Source organism: Carettochelys insculpta, chromosome 21, assembly GCF_033958435.1.
Source record: "Carettochelys insculpta isolate YL-2023 chromosome 21, ASM3395843v1, whole genome shotgun sequence".
Lineage (NCBI taxonomy): Eukaryota > Metazoa > Chordata > Testudines > Carettochelyidae > Carettochelys > Carettochelys insculpta.
The window spans coordinates 11,808,239-11,834,422 of NC_134157.1; the positions used below are offsets into that span (position 1 = coordinate 11,808,239).

General features: G+C 43.0%; 2 protein-coding genes across 3 annotated transcripts in view; both read left to right on the forward strand.

Moving 5' to 3' along the window:
• The first annotated feature begins 1,265 nt into the window (after nucleotides 1–1,265).
• SET (SET nuclear proto-oncogene) lies at nucleotides 1,266–9,949 on the forward strand. Of its 2 annotated transcripts, none has more exons than XM_075015500.1 (8): nucleotides 1,266–1,595; nucleotides 3,191–3,248; nucleotides 4,504–4,646; nucleotides 5,171–5,274; nucleotides 5,440–5,553; nucleotides 7,426–7,596; nucleotides 7,695–7,870; nucleotides 8,939–9,949. In XM_075015500.1, exons 1-8 carry the CDS (start codon nucleotides 1,523–1,525, stop codon nucleotides 8,964–8,966), a joined length of 867 nt encoding a protein of 288 aa, XP_074871601.1. In that variant the 5' UTR covers nucleotides 1,266–1,522; the 3' UTR covers nucleotides 8,967–9,949. The 2 variants fall into 2 exon arrangements, with proteins under 2 accessions (XP_074871601.1, XP_074871603.1); XM_075015502.1 differs by having other exon boundaries at nucleotides 1,269–1,595; nucleotides 7,695–7,841.
• A 4,917-nt stretch (nucleotides 9,950–14,866) lies between these two features.
• PKN3 (protein kinase N3) overlaps nucleotides 14,867–26,184 on the forward strand; it is a 44,422-nt gene continuing 33,104 nt past the window's right edge. The window contains exons 1-2 of the mRNA XM_075015333.1: nucleotides 14,867–14,935; nucleotides 25,459–25,741. Coding sequence (XP_074871434.1) covers nucleotides 14,912–14,935; nucleotides 25,459–25,741 — 307 coding nt within the window. The 5' untranslated portion in view covers nucleotides 14,867–14,911. The remainder of the gene's footprint in view (nucleotides 14,936–25,458; nucleotides 25,742–26,184) is intronic.

Consider the following 26,184-nt stretch of genomic DNA (forward strand, 5'->3'; position numbering starts at 1 on the left):
GGACACATGCATGGTGGCTGGGGCAGCAGCTATTCCTGCAGCACAGCCTGGTGGCTCCAGCAGTGGTATCATGGCCTCAGTGGATGCAGCCTGACACAGTATCGCTTGTGCGGCCTGGCCCAACTCAACCCTGCAGCTCTGGTGAATGGGTGGCAGTTTGTGTGGGTGGAGGGCCTTGGTTCTGGGCAAGGGCATTTATTTTGAGGGGGGGTTGCAGTCCTTAGACTTCTATGGGACACCACTGCTCTAAGCCTTTTCAAATAGCAATGAGGTGGTAGTGACCTGTACTTGCTGTTCACTTGCAACTGGATAGGAACTGCTATGTGAGATCTCCTCCCCCTATTGCAGATTCTGAGAGTTAGCCCATGCCTTTCAATTTAATCGTTTCAAAGCATATTACGTTTTGGGTTTGGGCTTCAGCAAGGCAAAGCACACAAAGGAGCCTTGGCACAGAACAACTGTGGAGCAGCCCAATTATTGACATGCCCCTGAAACCATTTCTGGCCAACCTTAGCACAGAGCTACTGCTGGCGTCCACAAGAAGACGCTGTCTTCCTGCTCTGACAGGGAGGATTTCAGACAGTGTGCACGAGATACACTATCCCTGGGACACGGGCAGTGCTACATAGCCACTGCAGGCAGCTGCTGTTGTGACTAAGCTGCTTGCAGGGGGAGAACACGCATGCAGAAGCCACTTTGATGGGCCGCGACTGAGCAGAATAACTTCGGGACCATCTGCTGGGGCGTTGACGTAGCCCCATTTGGAGCAGGACAGTTGCATCACCTGGAGGCGGGGTGGCCTGGCCCACCCCTCCCTGCGCACAGCCGTCGAAAGCAGCCACGTGCGTGAGGTAGCGCGCGCCGAGCACAACCGCTGCAGCGCACGCATCCCCGCAGCTGCGCGCGCTGCCGTCCTACTTTCCCTCTCGCGCGGTCCTTCAACACTGGGGGTCTGCAGCCCTCCCCCTCCTCTCACCCGCGAGGCGCGGCCAATAGGGGCACAGCGTGGGGCAGGCGGCAAAGGCGGAGCCTACAAGGAAGCTGGTGCGGCTGCGCACAGAATTGCCTGTTTCGTATGTTCAGGACGGGAGGGGGTATCTACGCCTGCGCATAACAACGCTTGTCTCCCATGCCCGAGAGTGGTGTTTTCTGCGCCTGCGTCTTGCGCTTCCTGCTCCCCAGTGGCCGGGAGGGGGGGCTTGCTGCGCGTGCGCAGTGTGGCTTTCGTACCTCTGTGCCCCGAAGGGGGGGGGTGTTGCGCCTGCGTACAACGCTGCCCGCCCCTCGCTAGCAGTAGCAGCAGGAGGAGGCGGTGTTGGTTCGGCTGGGGCTTTAGCGTGAGGGTGCCCGAGCGCCGCTGTTGCACCCTTTTATCCGGGAGCCCCAGGTCCGGGCTGAGGAGGAGGGAGTGTCCCGGCCGCGGAGGGAGTTCGAGCGGCGGCAGCAGCAGGAGTCTGTGCCCGGCCCCCCCGCTCTCAGTCCCGTTACAGCCCCCCTCCCTTCGCGCTCCGCAGCCACCAACATGTCGGCGCCGGCGGCCAAAGTCAGTAAGAAGGAGCTGAACTCCAACCACGATGGGGCCGACGAGACCTCAGGTGAGGCTAGGACGGGGAGGGAGGGGAATGGCGGTGGCGGCTGCCGCCGCGGCCTTCTCCCCGCACGGCGCTGCACCGACCGCCATTTTTCCCCAGCCACACGGGCTGCGGCCGGGCCGGAGGCGGGAAGAGCGCGGGGTCGGCCGGGCGGATGTGCAGGCCTCAGCCGCGGCAGGAGGAGGCCATGTTAGCGCCCTTTTGTCTGTACTGCCCGGCCTCCTTCTCCACGGGCGCAGGCGGGGCCGGGCGGGGGGCGCTGCGGCCTGCGCGGAACAGTGGGACCCCCCCCCCTCCTGGAGCAGCATCCGCGGAGCCTCATTGTGCTCCGCCGCCGCCATGATGCTTCGCCGCCTTCTGGTCTCGGAGCCGCCACTGCTACATGCTGCTGCCCGGGCCGCGCAACACGGGGATGGAGCGGCGCTTTCTCCGTGGCTGGTGGCGCCCGCCCGACTGGGGAGCCGCGCGCTACTCGTGCAAGAGAGGGATGGAGCTGCCCTCCCCTCCCCACGTGGGAGCCTAACAGTCCGTGTGCATAGTGAGGTCGGTACTCGGCTCTCTGCAGGGACAGCTTGCCCCCGAGTAATGCCTCTTGATTCCCTCCCCACACCGCCTGGAATCTTGGCCTCGTGTTTCTGTTCCACGCGGCTCGGGGTGTGGAGCTGCTCTTAGCAACGAGACTCCCGGAAAGCAGCTCTTCCCTGTGCCCGGTTCCTGTGCTACTTTCACACACGTGCTTCTCGCACCTGGGAGTTCCTGTGTAACGGGATGGGGATGGACAGACGAAAAGTAACATCAATCGAGCCGTCCCCGGCCCCACGACTGTGTTAGGGCTGGGTCCTGAGATCCCTACAGGAAATAGCTACCTCATAACTCGAAATCATCTGTTTTCGTAAATTAATCGGGGGGAGGAGTGCCTGTTCCACACTTTCGCAGCTGCTTCCCACTGCCTTTCTTTAATCTTAAAACACATTAAACAAACAGCCATTTCTTAAAGAGCTCCAGCAGCCTTTGCTGAGTTAAATTTTTAAGTAGAAAATACACACTTCATAGTGGTTTTGAAATAGTGACTTGAAACTCTTCTTAAGCATGTCCTTTAATTGTGGAGAAAACAATATGCTCAGCTGTAGTGTCTTAATTAGTAATGTAATTTTTAGTTTACTTAACAGATTAAATTTTTTTATTGTTCAGTTTAGAAATAATGATTTGGTGTCCAGTGTTAGTATCTCATTAAACTAATATTGTTTCAATAAATCTAGTATAAAATTACAAGTGTTCTACAGAATATACATAAAATATATATTTTGAATTAGCTTGGTATCTAGTTTGATTCCTTTAAAAAGAAAAAAAAAAAACAAGCAAAGTTTTACAGTAGTCTTCATGAATTTCGCTTAGAAAATTCAGTTAGTTTAAAAAAAGTGCAGTTTCACAAGGTCTGTTGAGCTTTATTTCCAGTTGAAGCTGTCATAATTTAAATCCCACCCAGAGCAGTGATAAATGTTTTAAAAGTAAACTTATGATTGTTTGTCAAGTGACTTATAACTGAGACCGCTTTTTAAGAACATACGGAGTTTGGATTAATTTTTTTTTTCCTCCAGAAAAAGAGCAACAGGAAGCAATTGAACATATTGACGAAGTACAGAATGAAATAGACAGGTAAACTTATTTAAACACTTTTCAGCAACTTATGTTAGTGTGTTTTTTAGCAGAACTGGGAGGAATCTTGTAATAAAAATACAATAGCAACTGAAGTAGTTTATGTAGTTTTAAAACTTTCCAAAAATCTCAAAGCTATACTGGGGTTTGACATGATTAACAGTATTTATGTATACTCAAAATTTGAAGGAATAATCTTGTGTCCTGGTTAGCTGCATACCGGCAAACTAACTTGGCCTTGAGATAAAACTTTTTAACACTTGAAATTCATTTTGATCAGTGTTTCCTCCAACTTTTTCCATCCATGTGCAGAATATGGTTTCTGATGTGAACTAAGGCCTGTGTGGATGTGCACCACCAATAGAAACATATGCTGCCCACTGTGAGTGGCTGTGGGCACTCTGCTAATCAGATAGGCAGCAGCTGAGTCTCTCCTAGACAGTGGCCCACATGCTCACCTTTCAGGGAACACTGATTGTGATGACTGTAACATGACTTTGTCAGTACAGGTCTAGCCCTCATTGCCTCTTGCAGGTAAATACTTATTTTTTTGTAAAACTTCACTTGTTTATGAAAAGCAGAACTGACAGTTGACTTAGCAAAATTACCAAGATTTCATTAAAAGTGGACACACAACTCTAGAATTATGTGCTATACAACCTTACCAAAATTGACATTGGAGAGGTAAGCTGTGTATCTTCTCAGATCCATGTTGGCTTCGAGCCTAATGTCTACAACCTGTTCCAGGCAGACACTAGCCCCCTAAATTGACTTGTGAACTTGCTAGAAGCTCCTTCTAGACAGACCCCTGTATTCACTAGTATAACATCTTTTTAGAGCAATGTGTGATCTAAATTAAAAGGTTCTCTTTGTGGCACAAAAGCTTGTTTTGATTTCCCTTTTATCTTGTTTCTTTCGCAAATAGGAGGAGCAATGATCTTGAGTCTGATCCAGTATCATGTGTACAAGTTCACCACTCTTTCTAAACTAGATATTTAGAAATTCTAATAGAGCCTAATAGTCCTGTAAGTGCCATGGATCTTATGGTTTACTAGTGATGTGCTTTCAGTCAAGTCAGTAAGACACAGTGCTTGCAGGATCAAGCCCTTTGTTTCTGTTAACCCAATCAGCCCTGCTTGAAATATGTCTAAATAATCCATTCTCGTTTTGGACTATACTGAATTTGCACCTTGTTTCAACTTCAGATTTTCATGCTAGAATACAGTTAACAACCTAGATCTTTCCTTTGCATTAGACTGAATGAACAAGCGAGTGAGGAAATTTTGAAAGTAGAACAGAAATACAACAAACTTCGCCAGCCATTCTTCCAGAAGAGGTCAGAACTGATCGCCAAAATCCCAAACTTCTGGGTAACAACATTTGTTAACCACCCACAAGGTATGTTCCCAGTTCTTGGGTGGTGGGGAGGGGGAAGTCTAACAGAAGTTTGTTACATTATGTGTGTCTTTGATTCTTTGCTTTAGAAAATTGCCCTTAGACTTTTGTTTGCCTAGATTTACAATATATGCCTAGTATTTCTTTCAGACACAATGACGCTATCAAATTGAAGCGGTTTGTCCATTTCTAATTCTGTGGTCTGGAAGCGTTTCTTCTGCTTATGTTTTGAATCCAAGAACAAGTTTGGTCACCTGTTATAGTTTATACGATATTCTTAAATGGAAAGGAATACATATTCAACAGTCTATTTTAGTGCTCTTTTACAAAACTGTATTGCAGCGGGTATTTGCTGACCCCTTAGGAGCTGAGTGGCTCTTGCAAGCTTTCTTTAATGATGGGCAGCGTTAAGTGGGGCATGTGGTGTATTGTTCATTAAATAAACTTTCTGTAACAATTACTTATGTCTGCTGCAAAATAACCTGTATCAATTATGTTGTAATGCAAGAATACCAATTCTACCATAGTATCTGCACTGTTGGGGGAAGAAGATGAGGAGGCACTGCATTATTTGACCAGAGTTGAGGTGACAGAGTTTGAAGACATCAAATCAGGTTACAGAATAGATTTTGTAAGTATGATGGACAGTCTTTTTGTTTACTGTTGTGCCATTTTTATTTGCATGTGATCTACATCAAAGAACGATAGCCTAACTTAGTATTTCAGAACATTTTTAGAGTAATAAATGGCATGCTACAAAATATGCAATCCTAACTTTATTCTTTCCATTCTACAGTATTTTGATGAAAATCCATACTTTGAAAATAAAGTTCTCTCCAAAGAGTTTCATCTGAATGAGAGTGGAGATCCATCTTCAAAATCAACTGAGATCAAATGGAAATCTGGGAAGGCATGTATCTGTATTTGTATTGAGAGGATGGGAATTAAATCATTGTTCCACTTGAACCAGTGGTTCAATGTGTGCTGTCCTGCTCCCCTTTTGCAGTGCTTTGATTCAAATATTTCACACTCCTCGTCCATACTTGCTAGATGAAACCTGTGGATATGGTCATTTCATATCTATGTTGAGGCTTGCATTTAATTCTTTCACATTGGTCATGTCTACACTAGCCCCAAACTTTGAAATGGCCATGCAAATAGCCATTTTGAAGTTTACTAATGAAGCAGTGAAATACATGTTCAGCCCCTCATTAGCATGCGGGCGGCCGCGGCACTTCGAAATTGACGCGGCTCGTCCCGACGGGGCTCCTTTTCGAAAGGACCCGGCCTACTTCAAAGTCCCCTTACTCCCGGAGTAAGGGGACTTCGAAGTAGGCCGGGTCCTTTCGAAAAGGAGCCCCGTCGGGACGAGCCGCGTCAATTTCGAAGTGCCGCGGCCGCCCGCATGCTAATGAGGGGCTGAACATGTATTTCACTGCTTCATTAGTAAACTTCAAAATGGCCATTTGCATGGCCATTTCGAAGTTTTGGGGGAGTTTAGACATAGTCATTGTGGCAAACAAGTGGAAGTACTAATGAAGACCAGCCATCAGTACTTCTACAAGTATGTCGGTTCAACTGCTCAGAATAGGTGTAGAGATTAGTGAAGTGTGTGGTTTTTAAAAGAAAACATTCATGCTAGCACGCCTGACTTTTTTTAGAGGTTTCTGTAATTGATCTAATGTCAGTGCTACTCACTGTTAACAAGGCCTAATTCATACTTTAGGTTGCAACTACCTTTCCCGGTTGCAATATTATCATAATGCTAAAAGTTCTGGTTTACCACTTGATCTTTAACAAAAAAAAATTGCAGATTTCTTTATAATGAGAGATGAATTGCTAGCATTGGCCAGCTTATGCTTTTTGTAGCTCATGAATTACATGTTCATCTTATGGAACTTCTGAATTAGGAGCTCGTTTCCTGGACCTCACAAAAGTAAACTACAGTATTGTAAATTAGTTGGTTTGGCTCTCTTGGAAAACTGCATTACGCTTCTTTGAAAGTAGTAATGTTTTCCTTTCATATTCTGGGGATTTCCAGCAATAATTTATATACAAGTTGCAATACTTTAGTGCTGGCTAATTATTATGAAAACAACCTGAGTTATTGGTGTCTCCCAAATGGTGTAACTGAGTATGTCCTGGGTAAAGTAGCTGAACAAAGCAGCTGCTAGAAGTTTGCACACATTGTGCCTAAGTACAGGGTGTCCAGAGTTAGTGCAGGATAGTCACCTGTTTTCCAGGTGTATAAGGTAGGACTTAGTGGAGGTATTGGTTCCAAAGGGGGTGAGGTTAGCTGACTATCCCTCTTGCTAGTGAATGTTGTAGTAGCTTAAAAAGTGAGCTGTGAGGGGTTTGTGGGTTTTTCCCCTCCCCCATGGCAGTTGATACAGATGCAATTTAAAAGGGGGGAAACTTGAAGGATAGGACCTAAATCCTTTATGTATATATTTATGAAAATACAGGATGTCTGCTGTAGGGAAAGAGGAGATTTCAAAGACAGTATCTCATAAAAAGGCCTCCACATGATTGGAGGGTGTCTTAAATTGCTTACTGTAACTGGACCCGTTCATGCAAAATGATAGCTAGAACTCAACAGCTATGTAGTGTCAACTGGTGTGTGCCTTTGGGGTTCCATATGATCTGTCTCCTACACATCGATCCTTGAAAAAGAACAGGTGGTATGTGGTTGTGTAGATAAGCAGGTCTCCAAATGCATCTTGTGAAACATGTTCAGGAAATTCATGGAAAAATTTTTTAACTTTTGTCTCTTCTTTTTCAGGACCTGACAAAGCGCTCAAGTCAGACGCAAAACAAGGCCAGTAGGAAGAGGCAGCATGAAGAACCAGAAAGTTTCTTTACTTGGTTCACTGACCACTCTGATGCAGGTGCTGATGAATTAGGAGAAGTCATCAAAGATGACATCTGGCCAAATCCATTGCAATACTACTTGGTAAGTGTAGAGTTGAGCTGTTTGTCGCAGTGTTCTTGTGGCTATGTCAGAATTAATCTGATCATTGCAGTAACATTGTACGTGCGCTTCTGATTAAGGTTCCTGATATGGATGATGAAGAAGGTGAAGGAGAAGAGGATGATGATGATGATGAAGAGGAAGAAGGATTGGAGGATATTGATGAAGAAGGAGATGAAGATGAGGGGGAAGAAGATGAAGATGATGATGAGGGAGAAGAAGGAGAGGTGAGAACACTTTCCCCCAAATTAAAGAGGTGAATAGATCCAATTAGGAACCACTCTTTTCAGGAGCAACGTTGAATAGCTTGTTAATGAATTGTGAAGGAATTATTGACACACTTTACAATTGTCTGCTGTTATGTTTTCAGAGGGGAGCTTGCATACAAGGTAACCATTCTTACAGTTTGCAACGATTTCAGTGGATCTAGGTGGGGTGGGGGGGTGGGAGGGACAAGTATTGCCTTAAGTTGAAGACAGATGGCTTTAGGAAACAGTAAAAAATGAGGAAAAGTGGTATGTTTGTGTTTATATTCCCAGTTCATCCAAAAACCATTTTTCCCTCAGCAAACTGACTTGTTAATAAGTTACATGTACCAGTTTTACCTACTCTATAGTTTACACTGGACTAATGATAATTTTTGTTTCCTCATTTTGGGACAGCTAGGGACCTCCTCACCTCTGCTACTTTAACAACCTCTAGTCATTTAAAGTTTAGAATTCTTGTGCAGTAACTGGGAATGTTGCACTGTTTTGTGATTTAATTCATGAAGTACATTTTGCTTTTTGTTGCTGAGGTACGTGTAACTGACTTTGGAGGCAAACAATGCAAAAGGCTTTGGCTGTCATGCACTTGATTTTTTAGATGCCTGTAACCAAGCTCTACTGAGCAATATTCTTGCTGTCCTCTAAACAGTACTTTTTTATCTGTTTGTTGAAATTTTGAGTTGTGTAGTTTTAGACTTTTATTACTCTTCATGACTGCCCATTCAGATATCTGGGTGCCCTTAGAAATCTTTTCAATATTCACTGACAAAAAGTTCTGTCAGTTTTAATCCAAGTATGTCCTAGCAATAACAGGGATATCAAATCTTATCCAGCAATTACATGTTTTCAATATAGAGGTGGCAGAAAATGTGAGCTTTTCAACACAATCTGAACACTAACCAATCAACACATTTTAGAGTGACCAGAATTTTTAGATAATTATTTTTAAAGTTAATGCTATCTAGAGTTTGTGCTGACTCCTGCATCTTCTATCCCCCTTCACGCACCCCCCCACCAAAAAAGTGGCTAGTTTTTAACTGTTGCTTTTCTTTTGACAGGAGGATGAAGGAGAAGATGACTAATTAAACACTGATGGATTCCAACACCCACCTCTCCTTTTCTTACCTTTTTAATTTTTCTCCAGTCCCTGGGAGCAAGATGCCGGTTTTTTTTGTTTTTTGTTTTTTTTTTCCTTGTGCTCGGTCGCCTTGTTCTCTTGAGGTCTCTTTTTCTCTCCTCTGCACCATGCTTCACAATTTATTTTGGGGGAAATACCATAAGCAGAAAACAGTGGAAAAGAAAATCTCTACCAATTTCTGTTCCAAGCTCATTTTTACCCCTTCCCGTCTCAAAACAAAAACTGTTTATAGAATCAACACACCATGTTCTGTGGGGAAAAAAGAAAACCTTCTGCTCCCTTCACTGCTGGAAGCTGAAGAGTGCTAGGCCCCTGTGTAGTAGTGCATAGAATCTAGCTTTTTTCCTTCTTTCTCTGTATATTGGGCTCAGAGATTACAGTGTCTCTATGTGAATATGGACAGTTAGCATTTACCAACATGTCTGTCTACTTTCTCTTGTTTAAAAAAATTAAAAAACTAAAAAAAAAAAAAAGGGGGTATAGATGGTCAGGAAGGGTGGGTTTCAGATGTTTGGGTGGGTTAAGTGGGCATTTTGACAACATGGCTTCTTCTCCTTTGGCATGTTTATTGTGATGTTTAACAAACATCCTTGCAGTTTAAGATGACACTTTTAAAATAAAATCTTCTCCTAATGATGACTTTGAGCCCTGCCACTTGATGGAGAATCAGCAGAACCTGTAGGATCTTATTTGGAATTGACATTCTCTATTGTAATTTTGTTCTTGTTTATTTTTAAATTCTTTTTTTTGGTTCACTGGAAAGGAAAGAAAGATGCTCAGTTTTAAACGTTAAAGTGTACAAGTTGCTTTGTTACAATAAAACTAAATGTGTACACAAAGGGACTAATGGTCTTCACTGAACAGAATGTTTGTCTGATTTTTCTTGCATTTTTTTCCAATATATTAAACTTGTTTGTAACTTCTAATTTAATACTTATTGGTATGTGGTCAATATGTCTATTGCAAGATTGCCTCATTGAAAGAATACATCTTTGTATGGATTTTCAGTTAAATTTAATTTCCATATGTGAAAAGTTGTTTAATTTGGGTGTAATTTACTATGACACATTGGATAATAGCAACAAGTTATCAAAGTGCTGATCAATCATCACTACAAATTGGCAGTCATTACTGTAATATTTGCATTGTTTCTCTTTATTTTTGTTTGATATCTCCACTGGAATGGGTTGTGGTTACAGTCCTTATGTTTAAATCAGTGATGTCTTTAAATGTTCCTCCTTGCACCAAAAAGAATCTTCTGATCCACTAATAAGACATTTGCAGATTTAAACACTCTTGATAGTGATGTAAATGTGATACCACATCTCTCTGATCGCTAATTAGCTTTCTGAAAAGACCATACAAACTCAAATTAAATGATCAAAGGTTAATGAAGGCCTCATAGTAGTAGAATTTTTTATAACCATTTGTTAAATGGCTTTCTCAGTTGAGATTTTAAATCAGTTTCAATTACACATGCAGAGTGATATCTTCAAGTGCAGAAGAATCTTATTCTGCTAAATTACATTCCACAAGGAAATTTTGTATGTGAAACTTCAGTATTGTACCCCCCATCTAAAAACAATGCTGTTTATTTTCAAATTTTTGAGCTAATAAAGTGCAGCCTGCTCTGATTTAAAAGTAGTATTAAAAATTGACATCTAGAACTAAGTGGAACAGCAAGATGGTGTAACAAAACCTTTCCCAGCAATAACTAGCATTTATAAAATTACTTTAAAAAGTGTGATGCCCTATAAATTAACTTCATTTAAATAGATATTTAAAAACCTATATAGAATAATTTTGGTATTAAATCTGTCTTCCCTTAGTAATGGGTTCTGAGGACTGATGTCCTCTTCTGGGGAAAATTGTTTTTTAGCTTGTCACAGAAACCTGTGTAGTTTTGTGATACCAGAAATTAGAGCTATGAAGTAAGGTTATTCTCCTGAGTGATGTCCACATGTAAATTCAAGGAGAGATGCTCCTTAAAAGTCATGACAGTTGGATTGGACACAATGCCCCAGTCCACGTCCATTTTATGCATCAATTTTAAATAACCATCCTTTAATAAATTTAGTTAGTGCTAAAACTGTAGACAAATATGCTTTGCATGTTGTGTGTCCATTTATGTAGTGCAATGTAAAATGCTACTAGACTAATGGTTCATTAAGAAATCTATATGCTTCTAGGAGAGTGCATAAACTATCTCCCCCTATATTGCAAGATGTCTAAAGTTGTATAATAGGCTTTTCACCAGAGCGCACACAATAAGGCTGTACAGCTGAATATCAAGGATGAAAAGTAGGGTAGGTGATCAAATATCCCTCCAAGCTTGAAAACAAACAAAAAAACAAATTAGTAGTGTTCCGGTGGCAAAACAATTTCACTGATGTGCAGACAATATTGGTTTAACTCCTGGCAAAATTATGAGTTTGGTTTATTCATAGCACCAGTAAGAGAAAACATTTTGAGTTAAGATGATCAAGCAATTGCATGATTAAATATAAAATATTAATCATGCTGTTAATAGTTCCATTTTAAATAGTTTTGGATATTTTCTACATTTTCAAATGTATTGATTGTAGTTACAATACTACAGTGTAGAGTGCTCACTTTATCTAGTTTTTGGTTACAAATATTTGCACTGTAAATTGTACGTCAATTCATCTACAAACCAATGCAATTTCTTTATGAAGGTTGAACTTGCACATGTAGAATTATGTTCAAAAGAGTGAATTCAAAACTGTCAAACATTAGAGTTTACAAGTCCACTTCTCTTTCTTTTTTGGCCAATCATTTTCAATCAATTTAGGCTCCAATTTGCAGGAAATAATAACTGCCAGCTTGTTTTACAACATCACCTGATACACAAGATTATTTGCAAGGCACTTTTGTATAAACTGGACATCTGTCTGTCCCTGAATGAGTCTGTTCAAAAACTAAACAGAGGTGGGATGACCAAATTTAGTATGCAGCTTTCTCTTGCCATAACTTAAAGCAAGGTAATAATTTGGTTGTTTCTCATAAAATGGAAGCAGGGGTGTGGCAAGAGAAATCTTCTGGTAGGAGGTGTAGTTATACTGTAGAATGATCACAGGGATGCGGCAAGGAGCCAGAGATTGGGAATGGGACAGCTATAACCCCATTGAGTAGGCAGGGTGGAGAAAGGGACAGCTATCCTATGTTTCAGTGTCTCCCAGCTAGGGCACATACACCCCCGCCCCTACTGTACTTGTTGCAGCAGCCATTGGTAGGTGCATCTCACTTGGCTACAAGTTGGTGCAATGACAGAACTGGGCTTGTCCTTTGTCCCCAGGGCAGCTTGCATACTGAAATCCCCATCCCATCTGATAACAATGATTAAAGTGAAGAACTTATTTAGGACCTGAGCAATGCTGGGTAAAATTTCAATTTGGTGTTCTATTGCTTAACAGTGATTAATTGCAATTAATAATTTTAATTGTATGTGAACTGTGATTGACAGCCCTACTTTGAATATTTTATTAAACTTTATCAGTTAGTAACAGAGAAAATGTAATTTGAGTAGGGATTAAAACACTTTCCACATTTAAAAATACAGTGCCCGTCCAGTGCTCTAAGCACCTACTTGGAAAACATTGAGTCAGTCACCTATTTAGAATGTGTCCAATCTTTGACTTGTTTTGTTAGGCTTAGTGGCTTGATGGGTATGTTTTTAAGGGATAGTAATAGCCTTGTGATTACAGGATCAAAGACAAGTTCTGCCATTCTCGTAAATTAAAACAGGAAGAGGAATCTTAAAATGTAAACTTGGGACTTTTATTAACTACAAATATTCTTGATTGTGTAGCCCATATTCCACCTGTTAAGTTGTGGAAAGCTGTGTATCACTTCAGTACAGAAATAATTTGATGGAATAACAAATAGCAAGATATCTTTGTGGCTCTAGAAAGAGATCTTTAAGGATACACCTCTCCCACCCCACTTCACACTTAAGCTAAAATTCCTACTTGAACTGATTGCAGTGCAGGGGCTGAGACTGAAGTAGATCAATTTTGTTTCTGTTCATGAGAGTAGTGTGAAATACACACTGGGTAGTTCACTATACTATTCAAAACTGTAGTCAATATTTTTTTTCTTAAATATTTTGATCCAGAGGTTCAAATACCATATGAATCCAGGGCCGCACTCCTGGATCTACAAAAACTATGTAATGGAAGAAGTAGTAAAAAGAAAGTATTGAAGAGGCATAGGTTACTTTCCAACTTTTAACATATTTCCCAGTAAATAACTTTCCTAAGATGGAGTTAAGTATTTACGTAATTTAAGGAGGTATGTTAAGAAGACATCTTCGTTTTCTCATAAAAACAAATTTTATCAAAACAGAACATTGAAAATTAGTGTTATACCTAAAATTGATTGTGATGTAGAATTTAAATTGAATATAGAATGATTGTAATGTAGAATTTAAATTTAAAAGCATGTCTTTTTTTAAGCAATGTATCAAGCTGCTCAATTAAGCCCTTTATATGTAGTCACCAAAGGAGAACTTTATTAAGCTCCCTGAAAAGTATATGGGTTTCCAAATGTATGTGTATTGTTAGTGAAACCCTCTGCACAGACACATAGCTACTCTGGGACTGCAGCAGGGTGAGGGTTCACGCATATATCATAGACTGGTACATACAGAACCAAAGCCATATGTACTCCAAACTAGATCCTCAATTTTATGAGTAACAGAATTAGATTGTGCTTGTCCCTCCAGGCTGCATAGTAGGGAAAAGGCAGTGTGGAGAACGGGGAATTGTAATCATATTAGAGAAGAAGATACAAGAAATCTTTTCCCCCCTTTCTTGAACAGGGGCATAAACCCTCTGTACAACAGAAGCACAGCTGATTGACTGAGCTACTGCCAGCTCAACCCTCCCAAAAGGACCAGGAAGAGAAAGGGACTTGCTCCCTTCTCCATGCCAAACTAGCCTTGTAGAGAGGAGCACTGCATGCGTCTCTATTTCAGAGGATGTCTAAGAATTCTGGTGAGTCAGCCAAAGCCTTTAAAATTAGTCTGTCTTGTGAGACTTTAAATGTTTGGAGTCAGAGTCTGGCAACCCTCATACAAAATTTGTAATAAGAATGTCAAACAGAAGAGTGGCAAGGGTGGAAGATACGGGAAGAGTTAAGGCTGCCTGACCTTAATTGTGCAGGTCAACACTTTTCAATGCTCAATATAACTTTAACATCATATATCAAAGAACATTTACATGTAAAAAGGGCACAGTTTCCTTAAAGTTTATTTTTTCTCCCTAAAACAATTGATGAATAAGTTACAACCTTCACTCCATCTTTCTTAATTAAGTCTTTGCCTGGGTAATATGTCTATATTTAGGAAGCACCTTAGAGCCTCTTCCTTAGTTACTTTTAGACGCCTTCCATCGTGAACCTAAGACCCCTTACCCCCGAGTGTTGGATTTATGTATCCCTCAGATGCAGTTGGATAGCTGGATTAAGGGAAGGTGGCACAGGACTGCTGCTTTCCCCAGCAAATAGCATTAGAGCTCTGGATCAGTGTCAGGTGGGGCATTTGTTACGCAGGTCTCCAGCAGGTGAGACTAGATCTCTGAATCCTCGGCGGGTGCACTCAACTGCTGATTCCGTGGCAGGCGATTGGAAATCCAGAGCTGTGTGTCGGGATTCCGGTTTCACAGCAAGCGGCGCTGATCCCCTTGAAGGCGGGGGATAGCCGATCTCCGCGGCCAGGGGCGCTGGATTCCCCCGGTCTCGCGGGGGGGGGGGTGCTCTACGTTCCAGCAGGGGGCGCTGGCTCCAGGGCTCGCGCGGCGCTTCCTTGACGGGGTTAAGGTTGAAGTTTGAAAAGTGCCGGTTGTGAGGAGGATCGGGGGCACCGTCTGGAGCCATGGCGGCGGGGGAGTCTCTCCAGGTGAGCGGGAGGGAGACCAAGCTGGTCCGGAGACAAGTCCCCGCCCCCCTCCCCCGGTCTCGGGGTTGACTGCTGCTGGGCGTGACTGGGGAGGCGGGAGAGGCTGAGGGGATTTGGGGGGCGGAGAACCCCGGGTGCGGAGCGGGGGAGAGGCTGAGGGGATCTGGGAGGGGCGAAGAGGCCCGCGGGCGGGGCCGGGGGAGAGGCTGAGGGGATCTGGGAGGGGTGAAGAGGCCCGCGGGCGGGGCTGGGGGAGAGGCTGAGGGGATTTGGGGGGCGGAGAACCCCAGGTGCGGAGCGGGGGAGAGGCTGAGGGGATCTGGAAGGGGCGAAGAGGCCCGCGGGCGGGGGCGGGGGCGGGGGTGAGGCTGAGTGGATCTGGGAGGGGTGAAGAGGCCCGCGGGCGGGGCCGGGGGAGAGGCTGAGGGGATTTGGGGTGCGGAGAACCCCAGGTGCGGAGCGGGGGACAGGCTGAGGGGATTTGGGGTGCGGAGAACCCCAGGTGCGGAGCGGGGGAGAGGCTGAGGGGATTTGGGGTGCGGAGAACCCCAGGTGCGGAGCGGGGGACAGGCTGAGGGGATCTGGGAGGGGCGAAGAGGCCCGCGGGGGGGGGGGGAGGCTGAGGGGATTTGGGAGGGGCGAAGAGGTTTGCGGGCGCGGGGAGGAGAGGCTGAGGTGATTGTGGGGGGCTTGGTAACAGCGGGGGAGGAGAGGCTGAGGGGAGATGCTGAGGGGTTTGGAAAGGCGGGCGAACAAGCAGACTGTTCACATTAGACTGTAGTTCAGGAGGGAGAGAAGAGTGGTCCCCTGGAAAAATCAGCTAGTGTCTACCCCCAGCTCTTTCCCATTGCCACCTGGGAACGCTCCCCTTTGGGGTGGGGGGCGGCCTTTCCTCCCATTCCTCAGGATGGCCTACTTGCCTCAGGAATTCATCTTGCCTTCCACATCCTATGTCCATCAGGGGCTAGAGCCTTCTGACTTGCTTGAGAAAAGGGAATCTGGGGCTCCTAACAGGTCCCTTACCTTGAGACCTTTTTTTGTTTTCCTTCCTCCTCAGGTTGAGCTGGTTTCTCCACCCAATATGAAATAGTCTTTCATCCTGCTTTATTGCATATAGCCCTTTTTTGTTCATCCAAGTGTAGGTGAGGGCACATTTCTCTAACCAGAGTAGATCCTGTCACAGACAGGGTTGGCGCTGAATAATTGAGTTATCTTACACTGAGGTCAATTATTGGGGTAATATCTAAAAGCCCCAGTTAAGGTGTTTTTTTGATAGACACCATGCATGCACACAATGAAAATGTATTCCTTGCCCCAAAGAGAACCCCATGAATATAGGTGGGTTTACTGGAAGGTGGCTATGGAAGGACTGATGGGCCTGCAACTTAAGGATATGGTTTAGTTATTTTGAATGGTAAAAGGGTTTATTATAACCAGGACAAATGGGATGAGATGAAGAAAGGGAAAAATGTAAGGTGAATAACAGAAAGCATTTTCTGGAAGTGGGAATACATTAGTCTGTGTAATACTCTCCTATGGGAAGTGGGGTATGTTCCCCATCACTTTGGAAATTTTTAAAAACGAATCTAGAAAAAAACTAATTTTGTGGGCAAATTAGTGGCACAAAGGTAAGAGGAGTTTAATTTCATTTGTAAAAATTGACAATCATGTTACCTAGTTGTTGTCTCTGTGGCCTATCTCTGCATTTTTCAGTTGGTTAAAAATGTTGATATGTCCTTGGAAACGAGTTGAGTTGGGTGCCGTCCAAATGTCCTTTCTTTCACAAACATAATAGTGCCAAACTGTTCCATAGAATCTCTCCCTGGGTAATAATTCCATGGTTTAATAATAAGAATATAGTAGTAGGAATATAGTACCTACCACCTGACCAGGATGGTGATAGTGACTGTGAAATGTTCAGGGAGATTAGAGAGAGAGTTGAAATCCCACCTTTTTAATTTTAACAATCTACATATTGACTGAACACATCACCTCAGGATGGGATGGTAGAGTTAAAATGTCTTAACACCCTTAAAAGACTGCTGTTTGAGCAGCTGATTTTGGAACCCACATGAGGAAAGGCAATTCTTGATTTTGTCCTTAGTGGAGCACGGGACCTTGGACAAGAGGTGACTGTAGCTGGACCATTTGGTAATATAATTAAACATCTCTGTAGCAAGAACACAACCACAACAGCACAATACTGTAGCATTTCATTTCAGAAAAGGTAACAACACAGAAATTGAAGGGAACAGTGTCAAAAGTGAAATCCCTACGAGCTGCATGGAAACGTTTTATAGGTAATATAATAGAAGCTCAGTTTAAATGTGTACTCCCAAATTAAACAAAAAGGTGTCACTGTGGTTAAACAAACTACAGTGAGAGGCAAAAAGTCATTGTCTAGAAAGGAAAAATTAAATCCTTGCAAGGAAAATAGGAGCATTAACTCTGGCAAATGAAGTGTAAAAATATAATTAGGAAGGCAAAAAAGGAATTTGAAGAACATCTAGACAAATACTAAAAAAAACAGTATTTTTAAGTGTATCACAAGCAGGAAGCTTGCTAAACAACCAGTGGGCCCACGGTACAATTGAGATACTAAAGGTAACACATCTGAGGAACTGTCCCAGACTGAGGTGTCAATAGAGGAGATTTTGGAACAAATTGAGAAATTAAACTAGTAAGTCATCAGGATCAGATGGTGTTCACCCAAAAGTTCTGAAGGAACTCGCATGTGAAATTGCAGAACTACTAAATGTGATCTGTAACCTATAATTTCATTACCACATCCGTGGTAAATCAGCTTCTGTACCAAATGACTGGAAGCTGGCTAATTGTGCCACCAATTTTTAAAAAGGGCTCTAGAGATGATTGTGGGAATTACAGGCCAATAAGCCTGACTTCAGCATTGAGCACACTAGTTGAAACTATAGTAAAGAACAATATTATCAGACACATAGATGAACATAATTTGTTGGGCAAGAGTCAGCATTGTTTTGGTGAAGAGAAAATATGCCTTCCCAATCTGCTAGAATTCTTTGGGGGAACCAAGAAGCATGTGGACATTGCGTACTTAGATTTTCAGAAAACCTTTGATAAGTTCCCTCATCAAAGGCTCTTAAGCAAAGTAAGCTGTTGTGGGATAAGATGGGAAGTCCTAGCCTGGACTGGTAACTCCTTAAAAGATAGGAAAGGAAGGGTAAGTACAAATAGTCAGTTTTCAGAATGGAGAGAGGTAAACAGTTGTGTTCCCTAGGGGCCTTTTCTGCGCCCATTCCTATTCATCATATTCATAAATGATCTAGAATGGGGTGAACAAACTTTTTAAGTCAGGACCCACTTTTCATCCCTGCAATTAGCAGTGCCCTATCCCCCATCTAATGTAATCCAAACCAATAGAAATTTTGGTTATGTTCATATGAAAACCCTTTCAGCAGGCATAAGAGAATAAGTATTTAGAATGTAAAAAAATTATTAATTGATATATAAATGTGAATACATGTACATAAAAACAATAACATTTAACAAATTTTAATGAGATGGATGAGTCAGAGACCTAGCAGCTGATTGGGCTGTGCCCCCACTTAAGAAATTTCACACACCCCTGAGGGTACCCACCCCCCCACTTTAACTCTGATCTAGAAAAAGGGGTAAACAGTGAGGTGGTAACATTTGCCGATGATATAAAACTACACACTAGCTTGTATGTCAAGTTAGAAATATTAAATGGGAGCCTATTAAATAACCCAGGTAGTCTAGTAAATGCCACTAGGAATTGGATGGCTGGGAGATCGTCAATAACCTGTGAATTGTTTTGTTTTTTCTGTAAGCCCAAACTGTGATTGGTCCTACAAAGACATGTGGCCAGGCCACCTTGTGCTGGAAACCATTTTGGTTCTGGTACTTTTCCACGGAAGGTGAGAGAAATTTGATCTGAGCGCAAAGAATTCCAGCTTTATGCAAAAGTCTATAAAGAGGAAAAACAAATGAGGGGCAGTCACCAGATGCCAGGAGAACCCCCACTTAATACCCAAGATGCCTGCTGAAACATGTAAGACTGACCAAGGGGAAGGACTGGCCAAATCTAGGAAGCAGCCTAGATTGTGAAAGAGATGATTAGAACAACTGTTGGGGTAAGAATTTGCTTGTAACAGATTTCTTAGTGTATTAGAATAAGCTGGCATGTTTTTTTTTGTTTTTGGTTTAGCAATTTACAGGATAATGGGCTAGATGGACTTTTTTGCTCTGACCATTCTTATGTTCTTAGGTAAACATGACAAACCTAGATAAACTATGTAGATATGTATTATAGAAAACCTTTAAAAATTAAAATTTAAATTATACCTCAACAAAGGTGTGTTACTTTCATAAAGAATCTCTAGTGAGTCATCAGAGAGTGGCTGGCTGGTGGTGGGGCTCTGGATGTTGCCACAAAAGTTCCCATGCAGGTGCTAGGCACGGCTTGCCTAGCCTTCCTCTTCTGGCTCCCTTGCCCCTTCCCAAAAGAAGCCCAAATCACCCCCTCCTTGTGCTAGCTTTAGTGCTGAATGGCTGGAGGCACAAGTTTGAGGCCCCAGCCCTGGTGGGTCTGAGCCAGCACCCTGGGTCCAGTGCTTGCATAACTGGGCAGTTCTGACTAGCCCTGAATTCTCCCTGACAACCCAATCCCCTGCCCTGAGCCACCCTCAGACTTAACCTTCTGCTGACTCCTGCACCCCTTCACCTCCTGTCCTGACTCCCCCACACATCCTACGACCCCCTGTCTTCTACATCACTCCCACAACACAAACCCCACCCTGACTCTTGCATTCTCCCCACATTCCTCAAATTCTTGCTGTGAACTCCCTGCCCCTTGCTGTGAACTCCCTGCCTCTGTCTTGGGCCCACTTACATTCCAGCCCACACTTAAGTTTCTTACAAAACAAAAAAGCAGTCCAGTAGCACTTTAAAGACTAACAAAATAATATATTAGGTGATGAGCTTTTGTGGGACAGACCTACTTCTTCAGATCAAACTTCCCTACCCCCTTGGAAGAAATTTTCTTTCACTCAGGTGTAACTGAATTAATGTTTTAAAATGATTTCAGTTAAATTGGGTCCTGTGCTGCTGGAGCTCATTGGAGGTTCTGGGTTTAACAGCCTAGGAGACTGAGCTTCTTGGGATCTACTGGATAGCTGCAGCATGAGCAGTATCAGCTCTTCACATCTCACCTGCATTCCCTTTGTAAAACAGTCATAAAATGTATCAGGTGAAAAGCAAATTCTGCTGTCCCACCCTTTTCTATGTTGATAGACTGAACAGTATTTTACGTTCTTTAGTGCAATCACTGTTAACACTGGGGTTTTTCTGGCCAACGGGGTAGAAAGAGCCTGTAAATCGTAATACCCTAAAGTGTATGTGTTCTAGATATATTTAGAAAAGGGACAAGGCAGACAGTTGATATTCAGCTATGTGGTTGGCAGGGAGTGGAGAGGAGTGGGAGGAAGCTTGCCCTGACACTGCCCGCACTGTGTCTATTCCATGGATAAATGAACGATGTCCGTTTTCAGGGCACTCAGCCCTGTATCTTTTGACAACAATAAGTTCACATCAACCAGCCACCCTATAAGTTCGTCAGTACAAATGTGCTGGTAGGACCCCATATGGGTATCGTGTAAATCTATCAATATGGTTTAGGGAGAGGAGAAATAGGCTCCCTTTTTTCCAAATATTTCTTTAAAATGTAATTTAAAAACAAACTCCTTTTTAGGAACTTACTGCACACTGTGGACAAAAGATTTTTTTTGATTTCCTGACACAGTTTGCACAGTTTGGCTGAATGACTCAAGGGTTCCATGAAGTTCCTTTTGATGAAACGTTTATCTCCGCCCCCCCCCCCAGGAATTTGGCTAGATTCCTGGCCTTATTAATTGGGTAAGAACTTCCTAGGGTCAGGACATTAAATCTGAGCCACTTTGTTTCACTACCAGTCCTTACGCTTCCTTTTCAGGTTGTCAGGTCTGTAGTACACCTGTAAAAAATATTTTTTTTCTCTCTATCATTTTGCTGTTTAACTGAAATTTAAGTAATACCTGATTAGTGACAAATATCAGATGGGTAGTCGAGTTAATCTGTCTTCAAAAACAACAAGACGTCCTGTGGCACCTTATAGACAAATAGATATTTTGGAGCATAAGTTTTTGTGGGCAAAGACCTGCTTTGTCAGATGCACGTGTGGGAGTTCCAGAGGAGGTCCTAAATTTTATAGGCTTATAAAAAGGAAGGAGTGCCAGTCAGGAAAGGCCCAGAGTTGACAAGGTCAGTTCAGTCCTGGAGGATGTGGCGTAATCAGCAGCTAAGGTGGAATTGTGAACATCAAGAGAGGACAAACTGCCTTTGTAATTGCCCAGCCACTCCCAGTCTCTGTTCAGTCCTTGGTTGATGGAGTCAGATTTGCAAATGAATTGCAGCTCTGCAGTTTCTCTTTAGAGTCTGTTTTTGAAGGGATTTTTGTTGCAGGAGGGCTACTTTTAAATCTCCTACTGAGCGTTCAGGCAGATTGAAGTGTTCTTTTACGGTTTTTTGTATGTTACCATTCCTGACATCTGATTTGTGTTCCTTTAGTCTTAGACTGTCCAGTTTGGCCAATGTATATTGCAGTGTGGCAGTGCTGGTACCTGATGGCATCATATTATGTTAGTGATATGCAGATGAATGAGCCCCTGACAGCCTGGTTGATGTGGTTAGGTCCTGTGATGATGTTGCTGATGTAAATAGATATGTGAGCGGAGTTGGCTCCGAGGCTTGTTGCAGGGATTGGTTCCAGGTTTAGAATTACTATGGTGTGGGCGCTAGTTGCTGGTGAGAATTTGTTTCAGGTTGGTGCTCTGTCTGTGGGCAAGGACTGGCCTGCCTCCCAAGGTCTGTGAGAGTGAAGGATTGCTGTGCAGGATGGGTTGTAGATCACTGATGATGCGCCAGAGAGGTTTTAGTTGGGGGCTATATGTGATGGCCAGTGGTCTTCTGTTGTTTTCCTTGTTGGGCTGTCTTGTAGCAGGTGGCTTCTGGGTACACATCAGGCTCTGTCAATCTGTTTCTTCACTTCCTTAGGTGGGTATTGTAATTTCAGGAAAGCTTGGTAAAGGTCTTGAAGGTGTTTGCCTCTGTCTGAGGGATTGGAGCAAATGTGGTTGTACCTTAGTGCCTGGCTGTATACAATGGATCGTGTAGTGTGCCCTGGGTGGAAGCTGGAGACGTGTAGGTAAGCATAGCAGTCCGAGGGTTTCCGGTATAGGGTGGTGGTTATGTGACCATCGCCTATGTGCACAGTAGTGTCCAGGAAGTCGATCTCTTGTGTGGGCTGGTCCAGGCTGATGCTGATGGTGGAGTGGAAACTGTTGAAATCACGGTAGAACTCTTCAAGAGCCTCCTTCCCATGAGTCCAGATGGTGCAGATGTCATCAATGTAGTGCAAGTAGAGGAGGAGTGCTAGGGGACAAGAGCTGAGGAAGCATTGTGCCAGGTCAGACATAAAAATCTTTTGCATGCTGTGGGGCCATGGGGGTGCCCATACTTATGCCACTGATTTGAAGGTATAAATTGTCCTAAAATCTGAAATAGTTGTGGATGAGAACAAAGTCACAAAACTCTGCCACCATTTGTGCCTCAGCCTCATCAGGGATAATGTTCCTAACAGGTTGAAGCCCATCTTCATGTGGTGTACTGGTATAAAGGGCCTCTACATCCATGATGGTCAGGATTGTATTTTCAGGAAGGTCACCAATGAATTGTAATTTCCTAAGGAAGTCGTGGTATCTTGAAGAAATCCTGGGAGTGTTGGGGGTGTAGGCTCTGAGGAGAGAGTGCACATATCCAGACCATCCAGTAGTGAGAGTGTTAATGCTTAAGATGATGGGGTATCTGGGATTCCCAGGTTTATGGATCTTGGGTAGTAGATGGAATAAGCCTGGTTGAGGTTCTAGGGGTGTGTCTGTGTAGATTTGTTCCTGTGTTTTTGTAATTAGTGAAGAAATATGCCTAGCTTATAAGCCTAGCTTGGTGGTATGCAGCACAATAATATTATAATGATCCAATGGCTATATATTTCTGAGCTGTTGGTACTTTGTGAAGTTTCTACTGTCCATATCAATAATGCAAATCCTGATTTGGTTTGTTGCTATACGTAGTCTGATGTTAAGGGATATAACAGGGAGAAGGTCTCTTAGGGTCTGTTCCTAGTTTGGATAGCAACTTTGTGAGATTAGCAGAAACGTTATTTTGCTGCTTTTCATTCATTTTGTGTAAAAGTGAGGCTCATGGTAAGTAGTCAGTCAGTCTTTGGCTATATGCATGCACACAGATTTACCTGTCACTGCTCAGGTCCGTAACTCAATTTTTTTAAATAAAAGGGAAATGTACATGATTTATTTAAATGGTTGTGTTTTTTAAAAATAATTATTTTTATTAAGTTAATAACTATTTTGGATTAAAGATTTGTTAAATGTTTTCCATTTAATTTTTTTATTAAATATTTAAGCGAGAATTCCATCAAATGTATCTTTTTCTTCATAAACTGTTACAGTTTGCTATGTTTTTAACAAAAAAAGGACTATAATTAATTTGGTTTCCAATAACATTCTTCTAGAGTTCAAACTTTACGCACTGTGCCAAAATGGAGCACTACACCGAAGTTCCCCATTTTGTTTCTCTTCTGCAAAGTTTACAGTATTAAGAAGCCATCCTGTTCCAGATTCATCCTATTTCTCTGGCTGATCTTGGTTCTGTCTCTTTCAACATTCACTGAGTTGTGTCAGTTCTGAGGATTGTATTTGATTTGGTGATTGTCTCTTTTCTGTTTGGTTTTGTGAGAACCATTCCCATTCCAGGCACATCCCATTTTCCTGGCACAACCAAACCCTTACATTGCTTTAAGTTACGATGGAAGATGTATGCTGATTTTGGTGAGCCTAGTGCTTACTGTTTAATAAGAATTCTTGATCAAATAGACAAACTCTAACATACATACATGTAAATCCTGTAGTTTGTATCTGGCATGGATCAGGTCCTTGTGAGGGTACAGATTTCAGGGCTGGGGGTTGGGAGATATGGGGGAGGCTCAGGGCAGGTGTGAGGGGAGCAGAAATCAGGGCAGGGAGTTGGGAGGTTTGTGGGGCTCTCCTGGAGCTGCCCAGGGCTGTTCTGCCCAGCTAACAGCTGTTCTGCAGCTATTTGGGGGGATGACGGCCACGTTGCCTGGACACCAACTCCCAGAGATGTCTGGGGCAGCAGGGAACTTCCCTCGGAGGCATTTGCTCCACAGCTCTCCTGGTCTGTCGTGGCAGCATGCCTGCCCCTCCCTTCTCCATGGTCATTCTGGAGTAAAACTGTTCCTGATACCAGAGTTCTCCCTGTCAGTTTGTTGAGAACCGATCACTTTCCATGCACACCCTATTGTCCTGGCACAACAAAACCCTTGCCTTCTTTAAGTTATGATAAAAGGAAGCTGCATAACAATTTGGCGGTCTTAGCTCTTACCATTTAGGAGGTGTTCTAGAACAAACTGATTCACAGATGGACAGACACACAAATTGTCTCAGATATATAGCAGATAGTTTTTCTGTAATTTCTATGGAGCCCTTTATCCAACAGCAGGTCTCTGTGGATGGGCTCTGGGGTGCCCTTGCATAGATGGGAAGCCCAGTCATGCGTCTGTAGCAGGGGAAGTATGTGCTGTCTGAGCTGTATCTGTCCTGGGGGCTGTAAATGGAGCCTGTTAGTCCAGACCTATTACCAGCGCAACTTGCATCAAAACAAGTTTAAAATTGCCTTAAAAAGCAAAGCTAAGAGCAGACTTCAATGGTGCCAGGTCAGACTAAATGTGAGCAAAATTTGAAAGAAACCATACTGCTTGCAAATCATAGTAGATGGAGGTTGGAACTACACACTGTAGCTGCTCCCCCACCCCCCCCAGGTATTGCTTATACAGCTAACTTTTTGACTCATTAATTTACAAATGGGTGTATGAATTAATTTGTCTCCCTCAGTGAAGAAGTCTTGGTCATGCATTCACTGAAAGTTAGGTGTGGCTATGGCTCTGACTGACACCTCTAAAAGTTTCAGTTGGCATTTAGCTTTGGACAACTGGCATCTTAAGCCATATTAAAATAAAGATCTGCACCTGTTATGTAGTGCTAAATGGAACTCAGTCATAATCATGATGAGGGCAAATCACAGCTTCCCTTTGGTACTCATTCAAGTCAGATAAATATAAATAGACATTAAATAACACGAAGATTTACCTTTATGGGACTCATCTCATTTGTGAATTAAGGCCAAGTTGGAGTATATTAAGATGAGATCCAAACTGCAAAGAGTTAAAATTTAGATCGAGTCTTCCTCAGTTTGTGTTGGTGGTTGGAGTCAAGGTTTTGATCTGAGACCATCTGTGGTTAAGATGAAGGGGAAGAACACTGGATATGTTGCACACTCACTCCTTTGCTATAACATAAGATGTCGAACTCTGTCTCCTGTTGTACTGGTTTTAGGGCACATATTACCTGCAAATAAGCAATGGGGTGAACCTCTTGGATCCAGGGTTCCAGCAGAAACTAAAGGATGAAAAGGAACTAATTCGTCGAGCTATCCAGAAGGAACTGAAGATCAAAGAGGGGGCGGAAAACCTGCGGAAGGTGACAACAGATAAAAAGTGCCTGGTTCGTGTGGAGCATATGCTGAAATCTTCCAATAGGAAACTGGAGCAGCTGCACTGGGATCTTCAGGAGCTTAATGCCCGGATTTTAGTAACAGAGAAAGGGGACAGAAAAACAGGTAGGTCTTGGGACACAATTGTTGGGCATCATAGGCTCATCAGTGAGCCTCATTATAGCCAAAGCTTTAATTTCCATTCGCCCCCCCGTGGGGGCTAGTGTGAGGGAACTGTGAGAAGGAAAAAATTGTGATTGACAATAATCAAAATGAAGGGAGGTGATAATAGAAATCAGTATGGGCAAAAGACTGAATGAGTGTGTTACATAGGATTGCTTCCTGAACTTTGTCTATTCAGACTTTATAGCTCTTGAGAGAGACAATAGGGCCTTTCAAGTAGAAGCCAACATGCAAGTTCCTGTCAGAGAGATGAAGGTGACATTGGAAGTTGTTGGTATTCTTAGCTAAGGCCTGCTTCTGAAAGCAAGCAGTTCTCATATTAGGTCAATAGTAGGTGAGGGTATGCAACAGCTAGGAGAATTTATCCTTCAGTTGAGTTGTATTTT

Excerpts from the sequence above, each read along its gene's own strand:
- SET (XM_075015500.1), top strand. The coding sequence starts at position 1,523 with ATGTCGGCGCCGGCGGCCAAAGTCAGTAAGAAGGAGCTGAACTCCAAC. Across the intron at positions 1,596-3,190 it reads TGGGGCCGACGAGACCTCAG|AAAAAGAGCAACAGGAAGCA; the intron begins GTGAGGCTAGGA and ends TTTTTCCTCCAG. Across the intron at positions 4,647-5,170 it reads ATTTGTTAACCACCCACAAG|TATCTGCACTGTTGGGGGAA; the intron begins GTATGTTCCCAG and ends ATTCTACCATAG.